This window comes from Styela clava, chromosome 15 (genome assembly GCF_964204865.1).
Source record: "Styela clava chromosome 15, kaStyClav1.hap1.2, whole genome shotgun sequence".
Lineage (NCBI taxonomy): Eukaryota > Metazoa > Chordata > Ascidiacea > Stolidobranchia > Styelidae > Styela > Styela clava.
In genome coordinates, this window is record NC_135264.1 from 896,978 (window position 1) to 919,882 (window position 22,905).

At 34.2% G+C, this 22,905-nt stretch overlaps 1 protein-coding gene across 1 annotated transcript; it reads right to left on the reverse strand.

Annotated features, from left to right (window-relative positions):
- Positions 1 to 10,438: 10,438 nt before the first annotated feature.
- Positions 10,439 to 12,336, reverse strand: LOC120333656 (uncharacterized). Its single transcript, XM_078109551.1, has 4 exons — positions 12,029 to 12,336; positions 11,760 to 11,840; positions 11,338 to 11,552; positions 10,439 to 10,805 (listed from the first exon to the last, which is right to left on the reverse strand). The coding sequence occupies exons 1-4, from the start codon at positions 12,306 to 12,308 to the stop codon at positions 10,608 to 10,610; spliced, it is 774 nt and encodes a 257-aa protein (XP_077965677.1). The 5' UTR covers positions 12,309 to 12,336; the 3' UTR covers positions 10,439 to 10,607.
- Between the last annotated feature and the right edge of the window lie 10,569 nt (positions 12,337 to 22,905).

A 22,905-nucleotide genomic window follows, 5' to 3' on the forward strand; every position in this document is an offset into this window, starting at 1 on the left:
AATATCGTTTTTCGTGTTAGTGAGAATACCGAATATGGCGCACATATCACAGCGCCGCCGTCAACGTTTCGATTTGAAACATTATTTACAATTATTTCATTTTTTATCGTAATCGAAGGCGGTCGTGTATGCGGCACTGCAAAATAAAAAGAGTAAATTCTAATTTTGAATTCCATGTGCGTGTGCTCATTTTCGTACATTACGTTCAACCTATAACGCCTCCTCGGACCGCCGTCCTTCCACTCTTCATGGCCTTCCCTTAGCCTATAGTAAAATACTATGCTCGAGTTTTGTGGGGGCTTGGAACGGATTAATATATTTTCAGGTAAAGAGCGTCCGTACTTACGGAATTTTCTACTTACGAAGGGACTTGGAACTAATTAATTTTGTTTCAATAACAGGAACCCCCTCGCAAGTAGAAAATACACAGGGTAAGAAGAAAGAACAGAGAAATACCGAATAAAACTACATTTTTTTTTTGTATTCAGAGACTTTCATTGGTAGAGTTTCTAAGGCCCGCCTGTAAATAAAAGTTGCACACCCCAGATTTAGAATATATAGGTGTTTCAAAATCTTTCTTCTAGAATAGTTAAAAGCTTGTGTTTTCGTCTTGGTACAGTTAAAGGTTCGGGAAGCATTTAATCATCATTATATAGATTCGCATATATCATTCAGTGATTTCTGCAGGAGTATGCAATGAAGGAAGGCCATTGTATTGCTAACCTCACTGGCGTGTATTAATCTTATCCTCTATGATTAGAACGTTATTTTTCAGTCATCAAAGTTGAAGCATTAGAATTGTTTTTGTGCACTGGACACGAACTGCATCTCTAATTTTGCTAATGCTAAATGGTAGCTGTTGTTTTTGTTGGGGTCGTTGTCGGAACAATTGCTTTTCCGGCAACCAATGAACCAATAAATTTCCAGTAATGGAAGATGAAAAAAATCGCTACACTGTAAACTGAAAATGAGGATTTTTCACCTTTCATTTTCACCTCATCCATTGAGGTGGAGTGATAATTTTTCCACCTTATTTCGTTGTTATATTTTATATACACCCTGTTTCGTTAACCACCCAAAGGTGGAAATAAGGTTAATCATATACATATTATCATCTCCAAGTTACACACGTTAAGCTATTGGAGTCCATGTCTCACCAGTTATCCAGACGGATTTTGGCCAAAGATGATATTCTGGAACTGCTGGTCAAGCTGGCCCAACTTGTCTTATCGTGCTCAGCAAATGTTGCAAGTTGTGGAAGCACGTGGTCAGCAGCAGCTGCCATTGTAACAAAAAAACGATATTGATCGAGAAAAGATTGTAATGTTAATTGTCAAACATCACAGCCAGTTGAAATCTGAGTTATTTTACGTTTGTGAAATGCGTTTCAGGAAATCGATATTACGGAAATTTAAAGCTGCGAATTAACACGAAGAAGTTTATAGTCCGGAAGATAAGGGGACCTTTTTGGCCCAAGTTTGATTTCAGACATAAAGTTTTTTTTATTTGTGATTATTCATCCTGGGGTCATTGCCCATCATTTCTACATGGGTGTGGAGTTTGCAGCCTTGAGCAATTTATTTTACGGCTCGATATTTGCATTAGTGTTTTTCGTCAAACCTGTGCATCATAATGACGCACAACCTGAACCATAACCCCGTTACAATAATATGTTCAGGTTGTGCGCAATCTTGGTGCACAAACTACGCAAGCACCAAATTTACTAGGAAATAAAATCAATAACTTTTAGGTATTTATTGAGATATTTGTTTTAGTGTTTTCGTCAAACATGTGCATCATAATGACGCACAACCTGAACCATAACCTGTTACAATACTATGTTCAGGTTGTGCGCAATCTTGGTGCACAAACTACGCAAGCACCAAATTTACTAGGAAATAAAATCAATAACTTTTAGTTATTTGTTGAGTCCAGCTTAGGGTCGCGACCCATATGCAGTATATGAAAATACTGTCGAAACATACGCGTAAAATAAAGAGTACTATTTCAAAATACCCGTTTTTGTTGCAATTAACAAACAAGCCGGCTAATGCAGTCGCCAGTGGTTCAAGTGGATATACGCCCGGTGAAGAACAGTCAATTATTTGTTAGAGAGAATTAGTTATGCAGCGGGATGATCACGACTACGCAGTGAAAGATAATGATATCCCGAGAACAAGAATGAGAAAATTGCTACATTTTATAGTATATCCCTGAGAAAGAATGTAGTTCATTCTTATGTTCCATGTCAATGCTTTTCAAACTACCAAAGACTCTCAACACTTTTGCTTCTTCTCTTCTATAAAAATACATTGTTATTATATATTCGCATTTCCATCTGTTTGTTCGTGCTCCCAGATAACCGATCGGCGGCCTCCAAGGATGACGCGGTCCCCCTTTAAGAAACCCTGTCATAAACTAAAAGAAGCAACCGTGCTTCTCTTGCCTGTTGTCATGCTGTCCCTGGAATTCAGCTACAACAAAAATTTCACGAAAACGGATTTTATGATTTTAATAATATTCTCAACAATGAATGATTTACGGGTGGTAAAATGCCAAGTTATTCCAACAACATGATCATGTTTTGCAATATACAACCAATATTTTGTATGTACCTTTGTTTGACAGAGCCCCAAGAGCTCTAACTACAAATATCAAAAATGTGAGGCCAAAATAGTCACACTACAGCATTGTCAAATGTGCTGTATTTACGATAGATAACAGGTTTTCCAAAAAGAATTACATGAAAAATGGTAAAATAAATATCAATTCAGCAATATCTACTTGGTGATATGCATCTGTTGATGATTTTATGTGTTTGTTTCGGAAGTTTAATAACAAAATTAATTGTGGTTGTTGGGGATGTTTTAAAAAAGGTTGCATGGAAAAAAGTTTTCACAAAATGTTTGATGGTAGTAGAGAAGTAGAAAAAATACTTCCATGTTTTTTTTCATTCGATAACCACGCCACAGAACTTCCCCGATAAGTATACGCTGCAGTTGCGAGAGGCAGAAATGCCAGGATGGGATTTCATCGCATTGCAAACCAATATTAGCAATTCTTATATATATTCGCGCATTTCCATCTGAACAGCGTGGAAAAGATTATACCCATCTACACACTTTAAGAACTATGTCAGATGAGCGTCATATTATCGAATATCAGTAAAGGAATAGTGCAACGGGAAAAGACATATAAGGCGGAACTTTCAGTAGTATGCAATCAAATAATCTTATTGTTGAATAAATATTTAAAAACATTTCGTCACGCCAACTGCAGTCCGAAACTCATTGTCTCTGGCTGAGCTTAGATACCGATTGACACGCATGTAAACTGGTAAGACTGTAAGAGGCACGCGATGGAGCAGATACTAAGAGTATCCATCCCTCAGCTGTCATTTGAGTGGGTACTGCTGTTTTTATTGCAGATGTTACTGATCTTTTTGTATTAAAGTTTTACTGGCATCACCGATTTAAGGATGTTGGAAGACAACACGCAATATTACAAAACTCACTTTCAACACGCGGTTTAAGAGAATGAAAAAGCTGAAACTAGTATTCTTTAGAACAGCATACAAATTCTATGGAATAAAATCATATAATTATATTATATATGTGTATACACAAAAGCTCGTCAAAAACCTATAGCTCAATAATCAAGTGGAATTTGATTCATGGGCGCAAAAATGTGCGCGTTACTACGTACAACCGAAGCACGCAGGAAAATGTGTGTGATGTATTGGTATTCAAAACGTTTGACTCAACTATGTTGGCATAACAGGTGCACATCTCGGTTTCGCATACGCATATCTTCTATCTCCACAAGGATACTGTATATTAATTTTGCCAAAGTCAATGCCGCACTGAAAGGTTGCGGTTCTTCCAAAAAAAAAAACACGTAACACATCTTTAGATACCAGTGGGCTGTTTTACATGGCCTTGTTCGGAGTGAAAGACGAGGTCAAATATTCCAATCCAATTCAACTAATAAAATATTTCCCAAGTCTCTAAGCTTAAACTAGGAAAACGAAATGCGCGCGACAACGCAAATGTAGTTTGAAGAGCGCAATAGAAAGTGGCTAGATGCTGTCGATGGATCTTGGCTTGTATTAGTGAAACAAACTACCATTCATTGTACTAAAATTGAATTTCTGACGTTGTAAGGAGATTCAATGTTACTATGTATACAAAACTAAACCATGTAGTTATGAAATATTTGTTTTTAACAAAAAGGCGCTCCTGAAGTATTCGTACCAAGATGGCGCACAACCTGAACATTGTATGTTTACCAGGTTGGGGTTCAGGATGTGCGTCATCTTGGACCGAATACTCTAGATCCACTTAAAAAAATTACTCAACATTATATACTCCACACCCACCTGGGTATCATTATATATGTCATATACATTATATCTAAACAATAAAAAAAAACTTTATGTCCCAAAACAATGTTAAGGCCCGATTCTGTCGGACTATTACGAGGATCGTGTCATTGCCAGAATTGTAGTGGTGGCAAGTTAGGAGGATGATCACAATAAGTATATAGCGGATGCGGGTTTCACTTTTCTGGGGGTTACGTGGAAAGCTTCATTGAGTCAAATATCATAATTAGGGATGGGAATATCAGTGAAAACATTTTAACCGTTAACCGGGTAAAATTAACCGGTTAACCGCAGCGTGACGTTTCACATAATAATCCATAATTTTAGCTTGTTACGTCACAACGGTTACAAAGCAATTTCACGTGACCTTATCCCGGTATCGCTCAAAATTATTCACGAATCGAGATAGTTTCATGATCGCTCTGCTGCAAGAGATATGCAGCGTGGGTAGGACATATAGAATATTTTAGTAAAACCCGATTCCGGTATTTAATGTCATTTACGTGTCAAATTTTCAGTGTTCGATGTGCAAATCCTACTTTGAGATATATAAAGAAAAACAGCATCAACTACTTACTACGCACTTGTTGGTTGACATTGAATATACGATTTGGAATAAAATCGTGAACAGTATATTTTGACCGAAAAACTGATTCATAATTAATTATTGTCAAGTTTCATAATCAGCGATCTTGGTACTTCAATTATTTTTCACATTTATTGGGTTCTTATTTCTTACCAATACAGTTAGCGATATTCTCTCGAATTAAACGCCACAGGAGATAAATTTGCAATGACGTAATCATTTTTGAAAGAATTGTGCATTATAAAGATGATTTGTACCCGAGATGTCAGTTAACGGTTAAAATAACTCGTAACCGTTAACCATCTAAAATCAGTTAGCCGGTTAACCATTCCCAGCCCTAAATTCATAATGCATGATGGCTTATACCGGGGCTATTATCTTCACCAAAGATCAGTTTACAAAACTTCAAAATCATTAAGTCATGTACTTTCTCACAAATTTTAAATATCAAATTCGTAATGAATTACAAATCAAATACAAGAGGGAAATTCACAAATAAATGTACACGAACCTCGATCATCGGTACTGGTATGGCTAGGCCTACGTTAAACAACTGAGAGCTATGCACATAGACGAACAATCGTTACAAATACAGTCAGGCAAGCGTGACAGAATAAAGTGTGTCCATATTTCAAATAGTGTTTCATATATTAAAATAAGTTATAAAAGTTTACCACGATTTATCCGACTTCACAGGACTTTGTATTTTGAAAATATCAAAAGCTTTCTTGGGATTTCAATCATCTTCCAGTAATGAAAATTCCAAATCTAACGTTTCATTGATTGTTGAAAAAAGCGTTCTGATTCGTGAATAAATATTCAAAACTTAAGAAAATTACAAAAATACCGCTGGACAGGCTGATATTTGATATACCGTGTCTGAAAATCTGACTACATAAAGGGCTGAACGGCCGCTGAAATTTTAATCCCAATGCCACTCTTGACGTTACGCTGATAAGCCAATATCACGGAAGTAAACAAGTAAGTCGATACTTGGATACACATTCATTGCTCGTCTGCGGTTCAGTGGAAATTTTGAATATGTCTGATTAAATTGTCTTTGATTGAAAAAGGATACTATACTGCTTCTAAAATAAAGAAGCACATGCGGTCCGAATACTCGAAATATTTGACTTCGAAACGCGATCCGACAGATGAGTAGCCGTACCTTATACCGCTGATAGTTACGCCAGCAAATAGAACGCGGGCTCCTGTAATGATGCCTGAGTTTGGACCACCCTGTTCTGCACAACGCTTACAACTTATCGAAACAAATAAATGACGTATGAAGAAGACACTCAACGATTTGGATGCGCTTAAAAAATGAATAAAAATTTCTTGCAAGGATTTTGCAATCAGTCAAGTTCAAAATCGAGTTCAAGTATACGTGGTCTTCTTGACTTATGTATAGATATTTTCTAGCTTAGTAACAAAATGTGATGTATCTCTGGTCAAGAGAAGGATACGTGGGAACAAAGCCATTTTGCATGAAAATATTGACAGGCTTCAACTGTAACAATCGATTTTAGTCATTTTCGGATAAAATACTGCAGACAATCACAGTAAACTTCACATTTCGATTTAAAATCATAAAAGTATGCATAAAAAATATGTCAGCTGTTGAATCGTTAGGGAAATAATAGGCATTTTTAGAGTAATCAAAACTAACTAACTTTGCATTTCGATAACTCATTTATGTATCTATTACACGTTAGAAGTTCGTTCGATTTTAGTCTAAGAATTTAATTTAAATCGAAGATAATTCCTAAAGCAATCCCGATGATATGATATGCAGGTCTTTCCACAAGATCAATGTTTTTTTTTTATTTATCCAGGATTTTTTTAAATTATTGTTTACGGAACTGTAGCCATATGTTATTAAACAAATATTAAAAGTAAATGATATTTTGAGTATATACTTCGATATCATAATATACTTATATTTGTCACTTCATACTTAAATAATATATGAAGCCATATTTTTAAAATATATATACTTCTGACATAGGTTTGTTTTTCCTAGTGCGTCAATCATGAAACATGTTTCTTCTCACGTGTGAACTCTCGGTTAGCTGTACGAGAGGAACAATAACAATGAATAGTTACCGCTGCATAACTTTCAAGTATTCTAGATTTGATTCGAAAAAATATTCGATTCAGGAATCATCAGGTATTCGAAAATGCTGCCGTGCCCTATAGTCACAATATCAAAGTCACCGTTTTTTTCATGCTGATTATCAAGAATGAAACATTATAAAGCTGAACTAAAGTGATCTGCAATTGGTCAATGGAAAAATATGAGTCACATCGACACTAAGAGTTCCATCTATAACGTTATTTTAAAAATCGAATTAGACGGTTATCGTGTATTGACAACATTCACAAACCAGTGTAGCTAATAACTCATGTAATCGTCTAACTAGGAATATGGAGTGATATTGTGCGATGTGCAAGCCTAATATATAAGTACGTACATTAGCAAATGATCAGTGACAAATGAAGAATTCGGCGATTAAATTAGTAGGCGACAAAGGCTTGCACGTAATTTACGGAATTACGGAATTATTTCGAATTACGCAAGCGAAGTCACGAATTACGTAAAGTCGTAATTATTGGTCGAGCGCTTTCGCGATTGAAACGAGCTCTCTTCAGAGCAGTCAATTCCGTCGATTGTAAAAAATTAAAGTTTAAGTAAAAGAAGTTAGAGTTCCGGTATTCGCAGCCGTTTTTCTCTCTCTTGTTAGGCAGATGGGGAGGGCATAACTCGTCATTTACTAACCTATTATCAACTTATCTAAGATGGCCAATGTACATATTAACCGTAGATAATGAATAGAATTGTGTCGAGACCGATGGACGCCAACACACCTGGTTTCAACTTCTTCGGGTGAAATGAGTGAAGAATGTAAGAGATCAACTTATAAAACATGGTCTATTTGTAAATGTCGTGATAATTAATGTCGCGCTTATCAAACAGCAAGAGACGGAAGAGAAATTGCGTAATGAACCAACGCAACTTAGTCCTTTCGGCATCGGTAAAGCGATTGAGACGGCAGAGAAACAACATTACGACGGGATTTCCCGTGTTTATTCTGCGCGAAATCCATTTTCTATTACAAAATCTTGATGTTCTGTTACCGGTTTTATCGTTATATATCTGTCCGGACTTGGCATTGCTCAATATGTTTTTCACAATGCCTCGCAAATCGCAATATGTCGGCCAAATATGATTACCTGTCTTTACCAAATGCGGCAACTTATTTTGATTTATCGTCGACCTGAATACCACCGGCACTCGACCAAACTTGTGTCAATCTTGGCAAATAGGATTGTCGACTTGAGTTAGAAAAATAAATTAATATTTTCATGAGTGCAAAATAAATGTCACAAAATGCATTGTTTTGCGATATAACTTTGTATTTTCGGAGAAGGCATGTCATATAAGTACGGTATTTTAAATAATGCGCAAATAATTAATATTTGATCTAAATTTATCGTAAATAATGTTATAACATTTAGGCCGCGAAATGATTTAATGTAAAATGAAGCATGGAATTCGGAATATCGTCAATAAGTCGGCATCAATAATTATTATAAAATGCTAACTAAGTAGTAAAGTCGGATATTGTAAAAAACGGTGAAATAACAAGTCTTCGTCGCGAGGCAAGCGAAAGTATAATCAAACGAGAGAATACGCTTGTAGTTGATTAATAAATTAGCAACCCGGAATTTTTATTCAATACGAAAGTCGTATTAATACGTCAATACGATTTTAAAAAAGTGAACTATCGTTTCTTAAATATATTACCAGTGTTGGTAATGATAAAATTGATCGCATAAAATTTGGTGATAAAGTTGATAAAGGAAAATCAAAGCTAATACAAAAGATAAAAATCAGAATAATATTATTTTGAATTCACTCCTTGATATTTGTCTTTAACATCTGTCTCCGGCGTGTGGTACTGCCGGGAATATGAAAACCAAACTTCGATGTCCCATTCGGAATAGAAGTGGATTAAATTGGTTGGTATGCTAGGTTTAAATGTGTGAAAAAAATATCGCAATTACGGGGTCATTACGTAATCGATTTGGCCGTAATTACGGAATTGATTTTTGTCAATTACGTGCAAGCCTACCGACAACATATAATCTAATGATATATACTCAACAATCGCTACACCTGTTGCACATTAACAACATCGTCTGTAACAGAAATATTAAACCCAGTTTACGTACAAATTTTGCGAATATAAATGTGGTCATCATAATGTATATTTAATTTCGTTTGACTAACTTGAGTTTGGTTCGAATACACCTATACTTTAACTATAATTTAAAATATAAATTACTGACTAATTGGATAAAGTTCATTTAAAGTCAATGTCTAGTAGCGTGAGGAACTAACGAAGAACGCACTTCATTTTTACGTCACGGATTGCGAAACTGATTCGAGTTCAGAAGGGGAAATGCATTCATTCAACCTCTTATTTCTACATGTAAGTTAACTTTTGACTCTTTATAAGAAGTCAAATTTAAAAATAGGAGAGCAAAACTTGAAAACAACCTAAAAAAATAATTTTCAATGCAGCAGTTGGAATTCATTTCCGATATTAAAAAGTCTCACATCTTTTTGGCCAACGAACTTCAACTTGATAGTAGGCATAGCTCCGCATAATGAAAGGCAATTTATTGTAGGGAATTCAGATTGTGTTCTGATTAAATATAGCTAACTTTGTTCTCGCGAACTTGGTGGCTTGCTATTCGATTTTTCAAGCGAGCGCATATATATAACTTCAGCCACTTTAAACACCACAAAGTCAATATATGGCTGCACATTTGCACGATCGTACGCAAAGAAACCACATTTATCCTTGGCGTTAGTCAGTACGAAGTGAAGTCCCATGAAGATAAAATCGATAAAGAATGTACCGGTATCTATTACATGAACAAACCCAGAAAAAAGTCAAGTGAGTATTTGATAATATTTTGTTATATCTTACAAATATTTAAGAGTTTTAACGCCATTTATATTGGCATAATGAAAAAAAGTTATTAACTCTGAACAGGCTCGCGTTTTTATACAGTTTTACAGAAAAAAATTATACTTGTTTTTATACGGAACATGTCGATTTCAGAAGTTAGTTAGCCATTATTCTTATTTTATTATATATATATATATATATATCTGTGGTTCTAAGTAAGTGTGAGTGAATTAATATTATATGTCTAGGTGAGTGAACACATATCAATTTAATTTCTGTAAGTTTGAAACGTTATTCAAGGTTTTGTTTGCTCTTCTTATTTTGTAATTCCATTGTTGACTTATGATGGTCAAAACTATGATGAATTTGAAAGCGATCTCGGTTAGTTTGTTTGGGTGAAGAATTGATAGTGAAACAAAAAAACGTCGGCTATCCGAATCGCTCATAAATGGAGCGAAATAGTTTTGGAAAAAAACGTACAAGTTTGAGTTTCGAAATATGTATTGGTGATAAAAATTTATTACGATTATATAATACAAATTAGAAAAAAATGATTGAGTTGTTGCTGCTATTATATTCAAACTTTCAACTTTTTCTTTATTCTGCTTGTAAATTCAGAATAATTTCAAGTGTTATCACTAATCAGTTTTTATGGTGTTTATTTTTCACAAAGAACTCCATGCCTCGTATAACTTTTAGGCCAGTTGTGCATTCCTTGTGAAGCCCCTGGATTGCGGTCAGTGTGAATAGCAAGTACAGTCCAGTCGGCATTGCCTGACGGGTGACTGGGGTACCACTTCATATCTGCAACAGTCCAACTTGCTTTAATTCCGTTATTCATCGTGATGATTTTGTTCTAAAAAAAATGGCAATTCCATATGAAGCCAGGGAACGTTTTAAGCTGATAGTCATAGCAAAGTAAGTTTTATTTGCCCGTGGTTCTGTTTTCTTTGTGTTGAAAATGAAGAAATAAAGTTTCAATATCCATTGCATAATTTTTGGATATATAGGTAAATTACAAAGTAGATTCCGGTAATAAATGTTTACTGTCTTTTCTGTAGACTTGGGTTATTAAAAAACAAATATTGGATTTTCTAACAAAAACCCAATCAAAATTTTATTTGAGTCAAGTGGCGCCAGCGTTTGTCGGTTCGACTATGTATCGAATCAGAGTAGGCGACTCACTTCATGTCTGTTTTAAAAATTTTATTGGAGTCGAATCAACGAGTAAATACCTCATAATAATATAATCAAATGATTACTAAACTCAATTCTACCCTATAAATCCAAAATTATGTTAAAACACGGCATTTGATCAAAGACCATTACTATTTTGACGACAATCTAGTCAACGTGAAAGTAAATTAAAGATAGAACCAACATATTACCGAGTTATTAATGGTCATTCCAGTGAAAAACGTTTTATGCTGGGCGATCGAATCCACATATGCATTTAACTCTTCAAAATGATTTCTTCCGTAGATGTTTGCCGGCGTTCCACCTTCTTGAGCACAAAGTTCGTTAATTTGAGAATATGTTACATCTTGGGTATTATGAAGAACGAACCAGAAACATTTGTCAGCGTAGAGCACCTTGCACAAATCTATGAATTAAAAAATTTCAGTTGATGTGATCGTATATAGATTGTGATTGTACTTTTAAAAGCATTATCGAAATCCTGGTGAAATACACTTCATTTCACTTTTTAATTTAAATACCCATTTCTAAACTCAAGCTACAACTATCCTGCCCGGACTGTTTCATTTTATCTCTTTGAATTTGTTGGAAAGATTTGGCGATGCATCCCTACCTTGTCGTTGTTTTAACTTTCTAACTTCTTCTTGTAATTCTGCAACTGTTGATCCATATTCTCTCATTGATTCTTGCATTTCTGTAAAAATAGATAACATCTTACAAATGGAAAACAATTGCGCATAAAACAATATAATATTCCTCTATGTCAAGTTTTTTGGTGAAAGCTGGTGATTTGTATTAGCAGTTTAGCAGCATTTCATGTCGGCTCTTTTATTTGAAATACGAACGTGGCATAAGAAGATATAAATTTAAAAAAATACTAACTTTGATCAATCTCGCTTTCCAATTTCAAATCGATAGCTTCATAATTCACATTTCCCGGTGGTCCTATCTCTCCTTTCATTCCTTGTATTCCTCTCTTTCCTGGGCTCCCTTGAATGTGCTGTATTGTAGAGTGACTTGAAGCATCGCCACTGTCAATTTGACTTTCTGATTTGAACGCCTCCTCAATTGTTTTGCAAATAAAATGATTTGTTCCATCGATTCCGAACGACTTGGTCAGGATCATCAACGAGAGAAAGGTAAATGTAATAGAAAACTCCATATTTGGTTTTGTTTATATATATCTAAGAAAGTATCATGTGGATATGGAATATCTGAATTATATTATTTCCTTGCTCAAAACAGAAATTATTTACCGTGATTTGTTTACGCTATTTAGTCATTGAATTTACAAATGTGTAAGGACAACGCTGTAATATTTTGCGAATAATGACATTCCGACAGTAGTTTTTTTTCTCAATGTTGCTGTACTAAAATCAGATTATCTTTTACGGCATACTTGATTATGAAAATTGGTCTCAATAAAAATAACCAACTCATATTAAATGATGCTTTTACTGATCATATCTCTTATATACATAATACATAAAATTTAATATTACTTCGAGCAAAATTGAAAAAGAAAATGCCTACGCGACTGTTGGCAAGACTGTGGGACTCCTAATAACTGAACAGGTAACAAAACAAATTTTATTCATCACAAGCAAAGTATCATCAACTTCAAGATTCCCTGCAACATTTTCTACTTGAAGATTTCTTAATTCTCACTCATTTTCTACGTCGTTACAAGTTTTGAACGCAGTATATTATACCAAACTCTGGATTAATTCATGTCTGTACTTAAACTATCCTAAATCACATTTAAGTTATAACGAGTAAAGTACTAATCGCTAAATAAAGAAATATGTTTCAACTGAAGAAATATTTACTAGACTAATTCCAGAAAAAACTTTTCAAAAATAACTCATGAGCAAAGAACAAAGCATTATGATGTTTTGGGTTGAAATTGCCTAAGAAAATTATGAGTTTCTGTTCATTGTAAAATTATGATAAAACGGCTTATCTTCGAAGCAAAATACTTTTTGTCTGTTGACGCTGTAAATATTTAATGATGGAGTTGAAATACTCGGTCTTCATTCATCTGCCAATAAATCTCGATTTGTTATGATTTATTTAGATAGATATGTAACAGTAAAATTTTCAACGTCAAGAACCTTTCACTTGAGCTAATAATAAGCATTTTTGGGATAACTAAAACTAACTAACTTTGCATATCGATAACACACTTATGTATCTATTACACGTTACAAGTTTGATCTTAGTCTAAGAATTTACTTTTCATTGAAGATAATTTATAAGCAATACCGTTGATATTTAATCTGAAAATAGGATTATGGACTAAATGTCTGTGTATTCAAATAATTAGTTTATGTATAAGAATTGTTGTACACAAATGCATTTCTAAGTCTCAATTTTGGAGATGAAGCGATCTGGAAATGGGCCCTTCCACAAGATCAATGTTTTTTTTATTTAATCAGGATTTTTTAAAATAATTGTTTATAAAAGTGTAGTCATATGTTATTCATCAAATATTAAATGTAAAGGATATTTCAAGTATATACCTTGATATCATAATATTCTTATTTTTGTCACTTCATACTCTAATGATTCCTTAATTTTACATGAAGCCATATTTTCAAAATGTACTTCTGACGTATGTTTTTTTTCTTCCTGGTGCGTTATTCATAAAACACGTTTTTTTTCATGTATGAACACTCGGCTAACTGTACGCGAAGTGGAATCGATGTTTTCTTTAATTTGTGTGTCTGAGGAACCCATAACAATGAAAAGTTACATACAATTGCATATCTGACCAGTATTCTAGATTTGATTCAAAAAATATTCGGTTCGATTCTGAAATCTAGTCGCAATATCCCAGTCACCGTTTGTTTATACTAAAGATCAATAATGAAACATAATAAAGCTGAACTACAGTGATCTGCATTGGGAAATGGAAAATATGAGTCAAATCGACACTAAGAATTCCATCTCTAACGTTACTGTATTTTAAAAATCGAATTTGATTGTTATCGTGTATTGACAACATTTACAAACTACATATAAGTAATAACTGGTTATGGCTATCACCTAACTGAGAATATGGAATGATATTGTGTGATTCAATCTGCGGTAACACCAGAAATAATTTAAAAGCCCGATCCCAAATAATAGACCATCCAACATTTATTGCAGTAATCAACATCAGTGGGTCAGTTTATTCAGACAGTTACACACAGTTCAATCTATTTATATGACCATCACTCCAAATATTAGCTAAATATATCAAACAAATATATATGAAAAATAGAACTTACAAGTAACAAATTCCCCGAGGTTAATGGCAGAGTTGCGCTCACTGAAAACAAATAAGGAAAAGAGCGATGCCACTCACAGATGCCAGATTATTGCCGAGTTGGCTCAATTAAATATATTTGGGAATAGTGCGTTATAAAGCATGGCGATAATACGTGCAATTTTCGTTTTATTAGGTATATATCATAAGCACTTCGCAATTAATTTCGTGCAAAGCAAATAATATTTACAATTAATACAAATATAAGTTGGCACAACATTTATCATCCAGTATATAATGATTGCAAATATTGATTGCAAAATTATGAACCGCACCAGGGTTACTCTTGTAATGTTACAAGTGGTTGCATGAATTTATTTCATGCATTCAATTATTGTTATCATATTTTGAATGGGAAATCATTTGACCAGTTCATTTGACCGTATATGAATGAATCTATTGCGGAAGACTTTTCAAAAACACAACCTGGTTGGTTTATTCGGGCAGTCACTCACAATTAATTATATGAACATCACTCCAAATACCAGCTAAATAAAGCAAACGAACTAGAAAAATAGAAATAGATAGCAATTAAATAACAAAATTACAGAGCTCGATGGCAGAGGTGCGCGTGCAGAGGTGCAAACCAATGATAAGAGAGCGACCTGCGAGACAACTCACGCATGCCAGATTATTGGCCGGAGTAGACAGCCAAGTTGGCTAAATTAAATATATGTGAGACTCGTGTGTCATAAAGCATGGGGATATTACATACAATTAAGTATTGGGACTATTGGTATCAAATTTCGAATAAGAAATTAGTTTATTCGACCGAATATGAATTTACTGCGTAAGACTTTCAAAAACACAACCATGTGTCCATAATTAAAATGACGGAATATTTCCTACACCACATGGTGAATGAAAGGTTACAATCTTGATTTGACGATTTTAATTTGTTATATAGAAATTATAACATAAGTCTAATCAAGTTAAGAACACCTGGCTTAACTAATTACTGGGAAGGGAATTCTTGAATCTATTTTCCGTTTTTAATATCATCTGTACCGCTTCGTAAATTATCTTCAACTCAAAACAAATTCTTAAAATTCGAAGAACCGGATTTCATTTTTTGATCCTAATACACGTAAAATACGACAAATATTTATATCATCAACATGCACGTGCTTCAGTTACCCTTAAGATACTAATTACCTACTTAGGTATAAAGTTAATACCATTTGTGAGGGAGGCTAGGAAAGAGAGAAATACAAGGAAGGAAAGGAGAGATGGTACCCCCGGGAAATGTGAATTATGAAGCTATCGATTTGAAATTGGAAAACAAAGTTAATCAAAGTCAGTTTTTCGTAATGTCTAAATTTTCTCAAGTCACATTAATATTTTCAAAAAGCCGACAGCATGAAATGCTGCTATACTGACAATACGAATAGAGCGTTCTCGTCTATAAGATTCCATTATGTTATATTATCTTTCTTTACAGAAGTGCAAGAATCAATAGCAGTATATGGATCAACAGTTACGGAATTACAAGAAGAAGTGAAAGAAAATCTGAAACATTGTAAGACATTGTAACAAGGTAAGAATGCATCACCGAAATGTTCTTAGTAACAAACAAAAATAGAAACATTCCATACGGCAAGGGTGTAACTCTGCAGTGGGAAAAAGAACACTAGCTATACAAAAATATTATAATATATCTATGAACCTTTCTAGTCTTTTTATGACATTTCCCCAGGACTAAGATTTGGAATGGGGCTGGAATAATCTGTATTTTCCGCCGTGATGTACAAAACAAAAAATTATGCCTTCATCGACATGTTTCTTTCAAAGCTCTAAATTCACAATTAATATTCGATGGAATATTCGATATATATTTCCGTTTTGTTGTTCAATACAAAACTTATGGCTTCATCTATCTGTTTTGTCGAGACTCTCAATTCACAATTACATGGACTGGAATGAGCATTAATCCGGTAATATGTTAATTAATAAATACGGTCTTACGCGTTTGTATAGTTCATGATGTCTCCGTATATATATATGTTATATTAATATGAAATTATGAAACAAATGCAATCCTCCTTCAACTTTAGTTTAGACTTTCTCCAGAATGGAATCGCTGTAACAATATAAGCAACGAGAAACGAACTGATGAATTGTAGCCATGAACGTTGTAAAAGAATATAGCTGCATAGATAGTGGATATTTTGCTGGGCTTCATCGAAAGCCCACCTTATTATCACAATCATGACGGCGACATGGAAAGCAGGTATATTGTATAAAGCTGGTCGGTTGAAAAACTCAAGCAAAAATGGAATGGTGATAAAATTCCTCATATACGTTGGTAGTTCAAGTCATTCGTTTCTCAAACTTCAACCTGCATTCAAGTGCAGAAAAATCGTTAGCCCATTGTTTTATAGAAAGAGGGATACAATATGGCTGAGCGTTGTATTGAGGTAATTGAGATCGTTTTGGGCAAAGCTCTGCAATGAAATATTCTTTGCCGAAAATCTAACATTCATTGAAATTCTAATACGTCTTAATTTCACGTTCATTTATGTCAGTTGTTCTCATAGCTTTTATGATTGCGTCGTACTGATAAAAATAATTTTAACAAATTTATTATGTAAATGATATTGCGATGAGTGTGCCTGTTTTGGGGAACAAATAAAATTGAAACGAGGTTTCGTCGTTTTTGCTCACTTTTTGGATTTTAGTTTCAGTAAGAGCAGAAAATCCGTATCCACAGAACCACGAAAACGCAAATGACAAAATTATTATTACTTGTTTTCATATTTACCCAACTAAGCGCATGAGTCAGCATGGTGGGCGTCTTGTTTACAAACACATTATAACATAACAATCCAATACTATTATCATTTGACAATCACCTTTAATGCAAATGCAATAATGTTATTATTTATTTTATTGACTGTAAACTTACGGTATCTGTGACTCATATACCATCTCCAAGTTACCCAAGTTAAGCTATTTGTAAGTTGTTTGAATGTATGTTGTACTTACTTTTTTCCGTCCGCAACAAATTATTCAAATAAATGAAACAAAAAGAGGATAGTTGAATATTAGACGAATATTCACACTTGATCTTGTGATACGTCCCATAAAGTATTACCTTCAAGTAAAATTGACACTGAGCACATGTTTTGTTTTAATGAGCATGAATATTTTAAAGCTGGGATTGCAGAGTCCCCAATATTTGTTAGTATAGGAGGGAGATATAGAAGGCAGTTAATGAAGTTATGCCAGTACGCTTCTGAATGCTGTTTTTCAACGAAACAAGGGCGACCGTCTCATTAAAAACTACGTCGTATATTTTTGTTTCTTTCTATGTTTTACAGTATACGGCTCATTGATTTTTCGTTGTGTTGTTTTAATGTATTGTTTTAGTGCCCAAGGTCGCAATATGGCTGAACGCTATATTGAGGTAATGGATATAGTTTTAAGCAAAGCCCTGTAATGAAATATTCTTTGCCGAAAATCTAACACTTAGTGAAATTCTAATACGCCTTGATATCACGTTCATTTCAGTGGTTCTCAAACTTTTTATGCTTGCGGCGCACTGATAAAAAATAAAGTTAGCATTGAACAAATTTATTACAAAATGATAATGCCATGAGTTTGCCTGTTTTGAGGAGCAAATTAAATTGAACCGAGGTTCCGTCGTTGCCAAGCACACCCGCATTTCGTCGTCGATTCCAAGAGTTCGCCCCCTTTTTTATTTGAATTTCAGTCGGAGCAGAAAATCCGTGTTCACGAAACCCTGAAAATTCAAATGACAAAATTACTAAAATGGTTTTTACACCGATGATTGAAATAGGATTTGTAAGCAGATAGCCAAAACTAGTCAAAAATTGTTTTTATGTTTGCCTAACTCAGCGCACAAGTCAGCATGATGAAAGGTATTTACAAACATATTACAATATAACAACCTAGCATATTTCGTGCACACAAGCAGAAAGCTTCTAAAATCGCTATCATAGTGAAGTACAAGAAAACTTACGATATCTGTGACTTATATATTATCATTTACGAGTTACACAAGTTAAGCTATTTGTAAGTTTTTTGAAGGTATGTTGTACTTCCTATGTGCCATCTGCAACAAATTATTCAAGTAATTGAAACAAATAATATACCTCGTGTTTGAATAATACTTCAATGGTTTGGCACAAATCATATATAACTAAAATTCCCAAAACATGTTTCACGAGATTGCGTTTAATATTTCCACTTTTCAATCTAGAAAATTTGGGTGCGGAAACACTGCTTTATTCATATTTAGCTTCTCGTTACCGATTATGTAGCATTTTCTTTTTACTCACTGGAAGGTTCCGTATCAGAACAAAAATATTATTCTCGTCGGCCATGTTGCACAAGATATGTTGAAACAAAATTGCGTTGTAGGAGAAAAATAGTAAGGTAAAGTAAAGGTCACGTCACGCTCACGAAAACAACTCGCAATTTGAACGAAATGCAATACACTATTCCAAAAGCTGCAGTCATATTTGGACCATTATCTGATATTATGCAAACATCTAGCCAGTCTGTTATGTTTTCTCTAGTTTGATCGTCATCAAGCAGCTTTGTTTAAAGTACGAATTAATTAGTGCAAAAACCTAGAAAAAATGTTCACGGTTACATGTAAATACGACCACATTAGGACCACATATGGACTTACGCTAGATTAGCAGATTGCTGATGTCTAATCATGTAAAATATTCTATTCATAGAACGTCGCGAAAATGTCTAATAATCGTAATATCCAATGTATTAATAAATACGAAGACACAAAATTTTGAATTATAAAAGTAAACAATAACGATAACAAAATTAAATTTATGATACATTTTAACAATGACAAAATCGTACAGATATATGAAATGATATTGAAATATTATTTAGGATTAGAACATACACAGGGGGGCGATGAATAACAAAGACAACCAGGACGCAATTAGATATGAGAAGCCTCGTGCTGATCCAGAGATTTTATTGAATACCGTCAATTTCGATGAAACATTTCACGCGTGTTATGTTGAATATGAATCTAAATAATTTATTATTTTTTATTATATATTGTCGTGATTTTTCATGTTACCAACCGTAGAGCCAGAGTGCAAGCCAAGTCATCAGCAGCGGATAAACTATATACCTTTGCAAAACTTGGATTTGCTAGAAGTCAATCAAGTCCGATTTCAATTCACATTGCATTTTTCACCTCCATTTCAAGCTGTACAATTGTACTGTATACTTATCCACGTATTGGTATTCGAATAACAATGCCTTCCGTATCGTTTCCATATTTTGTGATAGTATGGACTTCCAATACTGACATAAAATATAGCTACATGAAAGTCAAAAAACAAAAGTATAAGCAAAATTTCAATTTATTGAACGATCTCTACTTGACGTTTACTGTTTTTAAAGTATTGCGAAAAATATTACTTTATTTACATGTAAGATCTTGGTCACAAGCTTGTGATGAATACATAAATAAACGCCAGTGTCCGCGGAGGGTCCCACACTGAAAGTCCAACCATTGTCGAATATACATTTCTTCGGGTACCTATGCAGTCTTTTTCTTGATGGTTTTTGACGGCACGTTTGCAAGTTTTAGCAAGGTTACCAGCCCAATACATGCGTATACTAAATGAAATTCAACTGTTTGTGTGAGTTACCAAAATGAACAATTATGTCATCATATGCGTCGGAAAAACTGTGAATAGTTTAAAGATTTAACGAAGCAGTTGGTAGCTTGGAAAGCGTTAATACTTGAAATCAAGAATTACAACAAGTCGTCGTTTTAATCGGCGAATAGTATGCTACTGCTTATCAAAAAATTCAAATAATTTCGAATAAGAATTTGCATATTACAACATGTTATTCAAGTAATCGACTCTTTAATGATTTTTCAGAACGAAAGAATACGTCACAGAAATGGAAAAAGGTTCTTGTGGGTTTTGAAATTCGAGGATTTGTATATGCATAAGATTTTAGATGACGTAATCAGTATTTAGTAAGTCGGGGTAGTGGGCATGACCTGTTGTATAGTTCCCCGTGTTGGTCATTCTACACAGGACACATTGACACACTGAAAATGATCTGCGGAAATCCGGCAGTGTTTACAACTGCCCGACTTTTACGCTCGATAACTCGTGTCTGGTTTGTACTCAGATTTTCAGTCTTGTTTCGTTGAAAAAGTTCTAGCATGTTTGAATGAAAAAAATTTGTATTTATAAAAGGTATCAAAACCTTCAGAGGACCATCCGCTGACAAAATTATGCAATTCTAAATAACAATGGGACGTCTTTTTGGGCGAATATTATGCAACTGATTTTTGAAAAAATATTACAACAGAATGTTATTTAGATACAGTTTGTAATGAGCTGTGTCGCATAGATCGCACTCGGCAGCTCCAATAAGTAAAAACGAAATTGAATAAGGAGTCGGTGAAACACGTCATGGAATCCATATTGAAAGCGATTCTAGACAATCCGTGGATTCGACTCAAATTCGTTTCACTAAGTCTAGTAATAACGTCTGCACGGTACACGATAGACGGCATCTGTAATTCTGTTAGTTTTCCATAAAATATAAACATTTTATAAGCTCTGTCGTTTTTATGTAGCAAATTAGACTTAGATTTATTTTATGTAAACTCCCTTATTGTACGCAAACGCATAGTTTCTGAAAACAATTTCATGTTTGTAAATTAACATGAGTTACTGGGTCTTGCAGCAAATTTTTCTGAAGTGTTGGTATATTGCAGATTAATATTCGACAAACATCATGTATTACTAGGCCAAATTATATTTCAGGTAGTGTGAGGGACACATTTATTCTCGCTGATAAATAATCACATCATTAAACCACGAATGATGGCGTTCTCGAGAAAGATTTGGCTGATCAAACGAACAGTTGTGTGTAATCCGGAACAGAGTAGTAATTCTCTGTCCAACCACTAAGAAATGTTTGAACGTCTTTGCCACTTTTCTATGTTTCCTAGACATTTTATTACCAAATGTTTAGGAAACCTAACTATTTATTTCAACCGACGACATAGGAACATTTGGCGGTACTCCCGTAATATGTGTACCAGGGTAGGGTTAGGTCATAATTTTATTCCGATTTTGCTTATTTTAGTTCTACTACGAGTTCGCGGACTGTCTGTGTTAGCCAAGGTTTCCGTCCCTTTATACAACTTTATGCGAAGTACGCGAGCAACATTAGTTACCTACATATTGGTACACAGACTTCTGAAGTGCCCCTGTTTGTAAAGTGAACGAACAACTGGTATTTGCTTTCGCAAAATGCTATAACCCTGACACGTCGTACGATAGTCATTGTTACGAAATAAATCCGTACGCATATTATAATAATTTATTCGGCAATTTTTGTTTCATACCAAAGTTTTCCGACCGGAGACGAATTCCTCCCCAGAGAAAATTGTCGTTTCTGGCGAGGAATGTTGCTTTTTACTTTCTATGTAGTATACGTAATATTTTTAAGTTTTTATTATTGTTAGGATACTTATTTATGCACAAGATATCAGCTAATTAAACTGTGCAAACGCAAGAGCTAAAGATGAACTAATCAATGAATAAATAAAGTACAATTTATGCATAGTGAGGGAGGAATAAAAAGTTGTAAAATAGGTGAAGGGGACATTTACTAAAAAATGTTGGGACTACTATTTTAAGCATCAAAATTGAGATCGGTTGAGACTCGAGAACCACAAAATCTTTTATCGTGGCGCAGTTAGCCGATCACTGTTCTAGTTAAACCGACATTCACTCAACGCCAGTTTACTGTTTTTCTCTCTTGTTATTTAGAATTTTATTTTTGTGTTTATCCAGTTTCTTTAACGCTAATAAATGGAGCCGTTATTATGCTAAACTGAATAAAAAAAAGCATCTAAAATTTGTTCATCGTGCTCTATCTTGCACTCAGGTATTGTAGACACATTATTCCCCCTTTTTCTTTTGGTTGTAGCCTTAGTAATTTTATCTGTTTTCTGGTGTGGCCTTTTCTTTGTTGTCATTTTCGCATTACGTATTCGGCGCGTGAGAGCCGCAGATATTTGTAAGTATTGTAGACTGTCCACTAATCTGTTATATATATTCTAATCGTATCGGATAGGAAAACGTTTGGTAGGAATTCAGGCCTTCGTTGTTTATATATGTATTCGTGACCTAAGATAATCATTTGTATTTTATTCATTAAGTCGAAATTGCTGTTCGTTGCTAACTGTACAAGATTTCTAAGAAGATGTTTTAGCATGACTCGCGTTTTACATAATTACGTCTGAAGCGAAACACATTGAATTACGTATAGACCAAAATGAACAAAGACAATTTCAACTTTGATAAAGAAATTTATTTGTATTTATATAATTTTGTTGTTATATATATTGGATATTTCCAGGGGGTGGCTGAAATTTGCATCCATCAGTTTCCTTCATTTGAAA